Source organism: Cebus imitator, unplaced genomic scaffold (assembly GCF_001604975.1).
Source record: "Cebus imitator isolate Cc_AM_T3 unplaced genomic scaffold, Cebus_imitator-1.0 Scaffold318, whole genome shotgun sequence".
Classification (NCBI taxonomy): Eukaryota; Metazoa; Chordata; class Mammalia; order Primates; family Cebidae; genus Cebus; species Cebus imitator.
Genome location: NW_016107633.1, coordinates 1,467,779 through 1,478,952, shown reverse-complemented (window position 1 = coordinate 1,478,952; position 11,174 = coordinate 1,467,779). Strand labels below are relative to the sequence as shown.

General features: G+C 55.1%; 1 protein-coding gene across 3 annotated transcripts in view; it reads left to right on the top strand.

Annotated features, from left to right (window-relative positions):
• CHST8 (carbohydrate sulfotransferase 8) overlaps positions 1 to 11,174 on the top strand; it is a 140,827-nt gene that overhangs the window by 116,564 nt on the left and 13,089 nt on the right. The window contains exon 1 of one of the 3 annotated variants that reach the window (XM_037729810.1): positions 9,823 to 10,225. The exons of the other annotated variants lie outside the window; for them this stretch is intronic. Within the exon in view, the coding sequence (XP_037585738.1) occupies positions 10,189 to 10,225 (37 nt within the window). The 5' untranslated portion in view covers positions 9,823 to 10,188. Of the gene's footprint in view, positions 1 to 9,822; positions 10,226 to 11,174 lie in introns of those variants that run through there. 3 annotated transcript variants of the gene reach the window in all.

Genomic DNA, 11,174 nt, shown 5'->3' with positions numbered 1-11,174 from the left:
ACACACACACACACACATACACACACACACATACACACACATACACACACACACACACACACACATACACACACACCACACACACACAACTAAGAAGAGAAAGGAATGATAAACACAGAATTCTGTAAAGCGGTTACCCTGGCAGGAGTATACTGTCCGAGAGGGGCGCAGAGGGAGCTTCAATGATGTTGACAGAATTCTGTTTCTGAAACTGGGTGGTGAATACCTGGCTGTTTGTTTTCTTCGTCTTTACAGTGTAGTATATTTTCTTTTGCATGAATGAAATGCTTCGTGCCAAAAGCAAGTCTAGAAGCCTTTTAAGCATTGCGATTTTTTTCGCTGACACACACAGGGTGGTGCATAGCTCTTTGAGGAGGTCGAGGAGGTGGCTCGGTGGGTCTCCTGACTCCCCTGCACTTGCCCGCTAGGTATGACTGCAAAGTCCACACTTCTAATGAATTCTGGTGCCGGAGGAACATGGCCTGAGGAAGGAGATTTTCCTGTCCCTTAGGACAGATAGGAAGAGGAGGTGGATGAGGGGCTGTCCACAGAGCTGTCCCATTTAGCGCTCCCTCCTGCCAAGCACCCAGGAAAATGCTGCCCACCACTCGTCCAAAGTCAGTCCTTTCCCACTGTCTGACCCCTGGCATCGAGGGCCTGAACCAATAGTCATGTAGCTATGCCCCAGGCACTCACCAGGCCCCAGCACTCTGCTTCCACTGGAGGAGGGGTGAGCTCAGGGAGCTCCACATTTCAAGGGAGGAAGTGCAGGACCTGATGGGTCTGGACCTGACCAAGGCCTCGCATCTGGTGAGAAGTGGAGACACGGCTTCTGCCAGGACAGCTGGGACCCACAGCCCATGCTCTGGCCATCACACAGTGCCACCCGCTCGTTGGTGCCAGCGCCACTGGGCAGGCTCATGGCCATGTCACCTCAGGTTCCTTTCCCTGAGCCTTCCTGGTTTGAGTTCCCCTTCTGCCGGGGTCCCAGCTGGGGACAGGGAGATGAAGGGTCTGGCCCAGACCTGGGAACCTGGCAGGCAGGAGGGGTGTGCATGCCCCAGGGACGGCAGCAAGAGCAGCTGTGTCCGGGACTCCCCCAGCTCACCATGGGTTCTGTCTCTCTTACTTTCTCAATATGGTGGGGGTGGTGGGCTTTGGCAGACTCCTTCAGCAAGCCCACAGCCGGGCTCCTCACCTCGTCCTCTATTGCAGGAGATGCACAGAGCCTTGGACAGTAAGCCCTGATTTCCCGTTATACAGAGAGTGAAACTGAGGCTGCAGACAGGTGAATTGCCGGTCCTGGGCCCTCTGGAAGCTCTCATAGCTCAGATCCCCAGTGTCCAGGCCACCTTGCTTCATGCAGAAACCAGTGCAGTAAGGAAGGAGAGGCCACACCACGGGTAAAGGTGTGACAGGCCTTGGAGGAGGAGGGAGGTGCAGGCATCAGGACTGGAGGCTCATGCACAGGAGAGCCTCAAGGAGTGAGGATGGGAATCTCACATCACACAGGTGCACACCCCTGAGGGTGTCAGAGGAGTTCAGCACTCCTGTGAGATGAGGCCTGGGCAGTGCCAGAGGCAGAGCAGCAGGGAGGGGGCTGCCAGGAGAGGCCCTGGCAGGCAGGAGGGGTGTGCATGCCCCAGGGACGGCAGCAAGAGCAGCTGTGTCCAGGGCTCCCCCAGCTCACCATGGGTTCTGTCTCTCAGCCATGAACAAAGCTCCAAGGGAAGACAGCAGGTGGCAAGGAGAGCAGACCCAGAGTCAAGGACAACTGAGTTCGATCCCTGGCTCAGCCACTTGCCAGCTGTGTGACCTTAGTGGCTAACCGTGCATATATCACAACTTCATCAGTGTCAAGCTGGGGCAAAATAATGCCGATCTCATGGGGCCAATGCTATGAGCTCTTCACAACCTGTGGGTGGCTGGAATCAGTGGGTGCTCAATGAACCCCATCACGGATGAAGACAGTGGTGATGGAGGGCAGGGTCGAGCTCTGCCTCTCAGTCCCTGGGTGGTCACTGGGGCCAGTAACTTGGGTGGGTCCTGCAGTCCTTGGTCTTCCTGCTACTCACCCACCTCCCTCCCAGGCACTGTAGGTGCTACAGGTGGGTGGGTGTGCCTCCCAGAGGCCCCAGGCTGCTGAGCCAGGAGACCCAAGGTCAGGCTCCAAAGGGGGGAAGGACATGTGCCTCAGCTGTGGGCAGGTTGTATGCCACGTGCTTGGCGCTGTCTAGCTGGTGCACTGAGTGCCCAGCTCACAAAAGGATTTGGGTCGTGGCCTGCCTCATTCAGCAGCTGTTGGCACGTGCTTTGCGCCTTGCTTCCTGCCTTCCTCCTGCCCACAGGCTGAGCTGTCTGAGTCCTCTGGGAGGCCTGGCACCCTGGCTAGGTGTGGCCATGAAGCTGGCATGCCTGGAAGACCAAAACGCCCAGAGACGGGCCAGAGGCTCAGGCCTGGAAGGACCCTGAGGAGGTGGGACACTTCGCCAAGGGGTGCAACAAGGGGATCTGGAGCCCAAGAGAGGAGGGTGGCCTCAGGGGGGCAGTGACAGCATGAGGTCACAGTGGTCACCAAGGGCTACTTAATCAGGGTCAGTGGGGTTGAGAGGATGCACTTTGGGGCAGGGTCCTATTACTTGAGTAGGGTCCTGACTGAGTTCAGCTGCTCCAATCCCTCATAACTAGCTGTCCCCTGTAGGGGCTGTGATCACCAGTATAGGCACATGCTGGGACAGACCTCAGGGTTTCCTGCTCAGTCCCCTCCAGGGTGACCCCAGGACCTGGATCTGAGAGCCATCCATCCAGGAAGATAAGCCACCAGAGTTAGCACCTCCCTGTGCCCTGGGCCACCCTGCCTCTGTACCCCACACCCAACCCTGCATCCCCCATACCTAAGCCTCAGGCTCCACCATCCCTGAAGGCTGCCAGAGGCAAGAGCCGCTCCCTGCCGTCCACCAGCAGCCAAGCACCTGCGGCCCACTTTCCCATCAGGATCCAGAAGTATTGATCCTCTTAATTGGTTGCCCATAGGGAACCAAAGAATAAAACCAGGCAAAGCAAAATAAAGCATTCTTTTTTGTTTCCTGAAAGTGTGAGCAGCAGAGCCTCATGGTTCTCCTATGAGACCCCAAGCACCAGCTGCTCACCCCCAAGGGAGGGTGGAGGCAGCGGTCGGCCCTGGGCCAAGCCTCTCAGCTGGGGCATCCGATACCCCCTCAGACCAAGCCTTTCCTCTAGGACGCCGCTGGTGCCCCTCAGCAGCAGGCAGAGGTGCTGCCCCCACCCCACACTGCCTGGCAACCCTCCCAGCCAAGCCGGGGAGGGCCTGAGGATTTCATTATGAGCTCAGATTATCATCAAGGACAAGGGGGAGTGATGGGGAAGTTACAAGCTCTCCTTTTAATAATGAATCCCATTTCCTCTTGCAGTTGGTTTTCTTGCAACAGATGCTGTTGCAGAAAATGGAACGAAATGCAAAAGCTAAAAAGGCAAGTGATTAACTTGGCCAAAAAGCCTTCCCAGCAGATGTCAGGGATGGCGGGGCAGGGTGCCCACAGCCTGCCCACCGCACCCTCGCCTGGCTCGTCTGCCCAGCTGCCACGGCAGGGACCCATATGTTCGCAGGATTCATGGCTTGGCTCAGTGTTGGGAAGCTCAGAGCCGCCCTCCCGCTGTTCAATAACTGATGACCATTTTTCTCCAATTAAACTGAAATTGAAGGATCCTCAGACATAGACATCCAAGGGAAATAATTAGTGCTTAAAATGTTAATTGTGCTCAGATATGCTTGTGCTTTGGCGGCAGCTTGCCAGTGAGCAGGCATAGGTAGGTCACTTTCTGCCCTCGAGTGGCCCCTACCATTCAGGCTGGTCTCCCCAAGGACCCCAGTGTGGGCAGCCCAAGGCCAAGAGCCTGGACACCTTTTCTGATTGTGGACACTGGCTTAATGGCAGTGAGACGTGCTGTGAGCCTCCCACCCCACTGCCTGGCCCGCCTACCATCGCCGGGCACTGGCAGGCAGCAGCAGTGAGTGGTTACAGCAAGGACATGGAATCAGACAGCTCGGGCCTGGACCTTGAGTGCTGCCAGCCCACCTGGGCAGCAGTGTAGATGAGGGTGACCCACTTAACCTCTCAGAGACTCAGTGAGTGTCCTCATGCCACACAGGGATAGTTTTACTACCTATCCTGCTAAAGCCCCCACAGGAGTGGAATCATCTCTCTCCACCCTCTTGCTGCCCCTCAGCCCGGGGCCTGCAGCACCAGCTTCCAAATGAACGATGACAGAATGAGCATTCCCCCTCCACCAGCGCCAGGAGGGGTCAGGGATCGGGGTAGCATCGTGGTGTTTCCCCTTCTGGGCAGCCGTGGGCCCTGCTTGGCCAGCCATTCTGTGCCCACCAACCCTGCACCCAGGATCGGATGAGATTTTCTGCCCAGGGATCGGAGTGAGATTTGCTGCCTCAGCTGCCTAAACCCCAGGACAAAAGGGAGGCTCCGTCTGGGGGCTATGGAGCACCCCAGCTGCCAGAGCCCGTGAGCCCTGGGATGAAGTGGGGGCTGCCCATGCTGACCGCAGTCCCCCCAACCTGCCCACTGCCTGGGAGGAAGCACCACCCTGCCTCTTCCCCGGGGAGAGGAATTTGCTCCCACGGGGATTTTCCTGCTCATTACTTGGCCCACGCATGAGCCGGGCTTCACTCTGCTGAGATGACACGTTTAAGAGGCTTAGTCTTCTTTGTGCTGTGGGTCCAGAGGAAATCCACTTAGATATTTCGTGTTCCCTGATCCGCCACATAATAAGATTCCTTTATCTCTTGTTGTCATGGGAAGTATATATTAACTGATTAATATTAATGTGTTGGCCGATTAATATTAATATCTGAACCGATTCGTAATTCACAGGCAATGCTACTAAAGAGCATGGCAGAGCCCAGGCAGCTGTCCGTTTTAGGCCGTTCCCCAGGGGAGCCTCAGAAGTCGAATCTGACCCTTCCTGCTGCCTCTCTTTACGGACACCCTGTCATTAGCGGTGTCTGTCAGAGCTGGCATGCAAGTGTGTTTGGACTCTGATTGTGGCAATTAAAATCCTTGCTGTCCAAGACAGCATATTTTATCATTGAAATAGCATTTTATATTCTCCTAACATATTTCCCCAGTAACGTTGTTAAATTAGGTGATAAAAGGTTATTTTTGCTTCTGAAGTTGAAATACGTTACCATTATTCCTTATCTGCCTAAAATTAGAAAGGTTTCAGAATTGGTGTTCTAAAGGTTTCATTATCAAAATTTGCCAGACTTTATAAAACAAACAACATTTTTTTTTGTCCTCGTGTTCAACAACGCTGAGCAAAGGCTTTGTCTTCTGACATTGGAGATTGCTTTCAGCGCTCAGTGGAGAAAGAAGCCACAGCCTTCCCTGCAGCCAGTGGGGTGCACTGGGGGCTGCGAGGAAGCTGACTTGCATTTGAATTGGAGCCGCCACTGTCACCTGTGCTATTGCCTGGGCATCAGAAGCCACATACGTCAGGAAGGTCACTCTTGCCCAGGCAGATGGCACAACCAGAGGCTGCACCTTCACCAGCGGGGGTGGCCAGGAGCCTGCCCATGTAGCCTGCATGTAGCTTCTCCATCTCCGCTCCTGTCCCCTCCAGCCCCAGCCCTTGCTAGGCCCATCTCCAATCCTTTCCTCAGGACCTCAAACACCACCACCTGCCCGCCATCTACCTGTTATCCTTCCACCATCTTAACCATCCACCCACCTTCCTCCCCCAACCACCCACCATTCTCCTACCATCCCCCCACCATCCCCTCACCATCCCCCCACTAATCAACCACCATCCCCCATCAACCACCTACCATCCCCCACCAAACACCCACCATCCCCCCACCATCCATCCATGTACCATCCCCCACCAAACACCCACCATCCCCCCACCATCCATGTACCATCCCCACACCATCCCCCCACTGCCCTCTGTGTACCATCCTACCTGCCATCAGTGTGCCCCTCAAATGCTTCTCCCCATTATCAGTGCATCACATCTGACATGGAAGACACCCTTGGGTGGCACAAGCCCCCTCCTCACTCATACCTGCCAGTCAAGTGTGCCATGAGCCAGGCTGAGGCCACATACCTACTAATGGACTGCCTTGTACCTGGCATCCCCAAGTCACCCTGGTCCATGACCTTTTATGAGCAAACCGTCCTTGCTGTAGCACTCTAGGCTGCAGGGCTCTTCCGAGGACACATTTCTCTCTGGAGGAAGCACACCAGGCAGGATAAGGGACTGTTCTGCTGGGATCAGGAGACCTTGCAGTGCGTCTTAACCCCATGCCGCTGTCATCCCTTTTCCCTCTGCTTTTGGTTTGATCCAAGGACGGGATCGACTTTACCAAAGAGGAGGCTCATCCTCTCCCAGACTTCCAACCAGGACGGAGCTTTAGCTGGACTCCTGGGAACAGTCCAGGGTGCTGTGTTTGCCCACCCGCATGCCAGCTCCAGCCTCTGCCATGTCTCACAGGGACAACTGTCCCAGATGTTGGAGGCAGGGCTGACAGCCTCTCAGACCAGCTAAGAACAGAGCTGGAAGAGCAAAGCTACCAATTTCCTCCTGAGCTCAGGCTGGGATCTACACAAATCTGCTGTGGATGTGAACCTCTGAGATCCTGCTCTGCAGGGCAGGGTCTTGGTGGAAAAGGATCCCTTTATGTTGAGCATCTGAGTGAGAGATGCTGGCCCAGGGGCACGTGTTTGCCGCCGGATCCTCCTCCTTCCGAGGCGCTCAGCCCTGCAGAACCATCCTAGCCTGGCTCATCCTCATGTCTCTCACTTGTGGCCGCAGCAGGGCTAAAGGCTGGACATGACATTCTCGGGATGCCCACCACCCACACACCCCCCAGGGGCTCAGGATGATGCCTTCCTTCGGACTTCCAGATTTCCAAAATCCTGCTGTCTGCAACCACAGATTTTCACAGAAGCCTCTGGCAAGGAAACCTTCTGATGCCTCTGTCAAAGTGCCCACTGCCTGACACACCTGTGCTGTGCTCACCCTGCCCCATGTTCCCTGTTACACATTCTGTAATCAACTCCCAGGCAAAAAACATGCTAGCATCCCCCATGTGATTTATTGCCATCGTCACAATATTTTGTTTGGAGCTGTAATCCTGCGGACATAAATCAAGTCATTAGAAGGAATGACGTTTAATCCTGCAGAAGATGCCGTGGTGGGCTGAGCAGCAGTGAATCACTGCTCACTCTGCTAGTGAATCATTCATTCTAGAAAGAACGGCCCTCCACACACCTACCTGGCCCGCTCCTCAACCCCACCACACACAGGAGTGAAAGACAGAAGGCACAAGCCAGGCTGCTTTGTTTCCTGGAATAGCACATTTCACAACTGCAAAGAGGTGCCCAACACACACACACGGTGCTCCAGACTGAAGCCTTGATGCCTCCGGAAATGCACGCAGCCTGGAGGGGCTGCCTCTGTGCCCGCGGTGGGCTCTCTTCGTCCTGAGAGCAGCCACGCTGGTTGGACTTCAAAGGAAGCAGGGAAACAGCTCAGATGTCTTCTTTAGCTCTCCTTGTACGGTGACCCCAACCGCCATACGAGCAGCCATTACGCGGGAGCACATTCCATTTGCAAAGCCGGCGGGTCTAATTACAGGGGCTTTGGTGGAGATGTGCGGGCAGAGGCTAAGCAGACACTAGGAGGCCTTGAGAGGGGAATTCAGGGACCTGAGGCACTGTCTTCCAGGAACCCAGTAAGCTCCTCCACCCCTACCCAGGCAAACACTGGCTTTGAGTTCCCTATAAATGGCACCTCTCTTGGAGCAAGGAGACACCCCCAAAATGCTGGAGAGCAAAGAAGAACAGGAAGAGGGCTGGGTCTTGGCTGAGGGATTGCCTTAGAAGACTTCATGTTATTGAATAATGTGAATACTGTGATGATGGCAAATTCTAAGTATGCATGAAGATCGTGAACATTCCAGCTATTTCCAGTGTTTACATCTACTTAATATTCTTGTGCTCAGAGCTAATGAGGCTGGCATTAGGCGGTGATGTGGGTCTGTTTCAAGGATGCTGGAAGTTGCAGGGCTGGTGTGTGTCTGCCTCCAAAACCGAGGTGTGTGGCCCAGATCTGGCTAATGGACAGTTTCACCCAAGCTCTGTTTCACCTGTTTCCAGCTGAGAGCTGTTACCTGCAGGCACCGCCTGAGTCTGTCTCTGGTTCACCATAAGCCAGGGTCAGGTATTCTCTCCAAAGGCTTCTCCATTCCTGACCTCCCTGTCTGGGGGTCCTGGCAGCATGCTATTGGGAGAGCCCCCCAGACATTTCCCTCACCCTCACACCCCTGACTCACCGAACCCTCCAGCCCTCTGGCTTGGTGGTTCTGCAAAATCCAACCTCCCCTTTTCCTACTCCTGCCCAACCTGCCTGAGTTCAGATGTCCCCACTCCTCACCTCCATCATAAGGTAAGAATCCAAATTTGTTTTCCCACTTCCTTTTGGGCCTCACTCTTCTCCCAGTTCCCCAGTCACCTCCAGAATGACTTCCCAACATCCAGCCCTCAGAGGTCTCTCCACCCTCCCCACTTTCCCCCACCCTGCAGTCAGCACCCCAGGGCTTGGAGACTATGCAGGTACTGAGGTTGCAAAGGGCCTGTGGTTTAGGTATGGGTGTGGTATGGGGGTGTGAAGCCAGCCCTACCCAGCATGGCTGTGAGGGGGCAGTGGAGGGCAGGCTGTCTGTGCTCCCTTGATGGCCTGGGGCCCCCCTGGCCAGCCCACATGGCCCTGTGGGGGCTGCTGCTGCTACAGGGTGCTGGACTGGGCAAAGCAAGAGCCACCCATTCAGGGTGGGCGCAGTGGCTCATGCCTGTAATTCATGTACTTTAGGAGGCCAAGGTGGGTGAGCCCAGGAGTTCATGACCAGTCATGGTGAAGCCCCATCTCTACTGAAAACACAAAAATTAATCAGGTGAGGTGGTGCATACCTGTAATCCTAGCTACTCAGGAGGCTGAGGTATGAGAATCGCTTGAACCTGGGAGGCGGAGGTTGCAGTGAGCCAAGACCGAGACACTGCACTCCAGCCTGGGCAACAGAGTGAAACTCAGTCTCAAAAAAAAAAAAAAGAGTTGGCCATTCAGAAGGGAGCAGAAAGGGACTCTTGGACAGATACCCAAGGGAAGTGATGTCCCCACAGCCAGCCACTGACAAGCCCAAGATTGGCATCCATACTTGAGTTTGGTGTCTTTTTTTTTTAAGAGATGGGATCTCACTGTGTTGCCCAGGCTCAGCATAGGAGCTCAAACTCCTGGGCTCAAGCAGTCCTCCTGCCCCAGCCTCCTGAGTAGCTGGGGATTCCATGTGTGCACCACCACGCCTGTGTTATGCTCAACTCAGACCCCTCAAAGAAGCCGGCATAATCCTCAGGCCAGAGCCTTCCTGAGCTGCTTTTGCCCCAGGCCTTGGCTGGACTTGACTCCAGGTTCAAGGCCCTGCTCTGGGAGATTGACCCCAGCTCTCAAATGTAGACTGCAAATCTCCAGACCCTCAGCAGGGAAGAGCTAGACTCACGCCTGGAGCCTCTGAGTGTTCCAGGCAGTCCCTGGCCTTGCCCTTGTAATCTGTGAATCTCGAGAGTCTCTGTTCTGTTCTTAGGGGGTGCACAGAGGATGACCCCTCAGCTGCAGCTGCCCCTCAGTGTTCCCTAAGATGCCAGAGAGAAGACACTGGAGATATTGGGGGTGGGGGGTGGGGAGGCCTGGAACTGTCGCTGCCCACTCACTGTACTTGAGTTGGGGCCGCCGCCCAGACTCTGGGACCCCTGTGAGTACAGTCAGTGACCATCTGTGCGCAGCCATCTGGGAGCTTTTCCAAGGATCCGAGCACCCATCCCTGAGCCCCTGGGCAGCCCTTTTCAGTCTGAAGCCCCACTCTCCCCAGGGGATCTGGAGTGCCCCCCCTCAGGCCAGAGCAGCCTGCAGCGGAGAGCACTTCAAAGAAGCATCACTTAAGACAGATTCACTTTTGTGGCTCTTTAGGGTATCACAGCAACAGCTGTGACAGGCCTGACAGCTCCAGGCCAGCTCAGTAATTGACGTGGCAGCCAGAACAATGCATCCCAAGGCCGGCTGGAGCTGGACCGATCACTATCTTGCAGTTGGGCCACTGTGGTAATGAGGCTGCCCCACTGGCTGCCTGACTCCATTCCAGGTAAGAAGGATGCGCTGCCCACATCTGCCCTGCAGGGCCTGTCTCAGGCCTGGGCCAGTGGGTAGGGGGCACTATTCCTGCAAACAGGCATGTGTTTACGCATTCTTGCGCTGCTATAAGTAGATACCTGAGATTGGGCAATTTATAAAGAAAAGAGGTTTCGTTGGTTCACGGCTCTGCAGGCTGGACGGGAAGCGTGGCCCTGGCATCCACTTGGTTTCTGGGGGGGATCTCAAAGAGCTTTTACTCATGGTGGTAGGCGAGTGGGAGTGTGTATGTCACCTGGTGAAAGCAGGAACAAGGAGAGTTGGGGGCAGGTGGTGCCACACTTTACAACAACCATATCTCATGAGAATTCATTCACTAGTACAAGGTCGGCACCAACCGGTGAAGGATCCCACCATGACCCAAACACCTCCCACCAGGCCCCACCTCCAACACTGGGATCACATTTCAACGTGAGATTTGGACAGGGGCAAATGTCCAGACTACATCAAGATAGCCCCGCTGTGGGGCCACCCCAGACTGAGGCTCCAGCCTGACTCACTTGCTTCTATTTGCTGGTAACCCCACAGTGGGAATTCACCATTTAGACCAAATGAGGCGCCTTCCTGCAGAGCTGGCTGGGGAGTGGTCACCATGTACCCTGTCAGCCAGGCAAGAGAAGGCGTTGACGTCCATCCCATCTGACCCACCAGACATGGTGCTGTGAGCTCACTGAAGCCTCCAACGCCTGAGCTGAGCCGATCCTCCCACCTCAGCCTTCTGAGTAGCTGGAACTACAGGTGCCCATCACTGTGCCCAGCTAATTTTTTTTCATTTTAAGAGATGGGGTCTCACTATGTTGCCCAGGCTGGTCTCAAACTTTTGGCCTCAAGTAATCCTTCTGCCTTGGCCTTCCAAGCACTGGGATTACAGGCGTGAGCCACTGCACCTGGTCCTGCCTTTT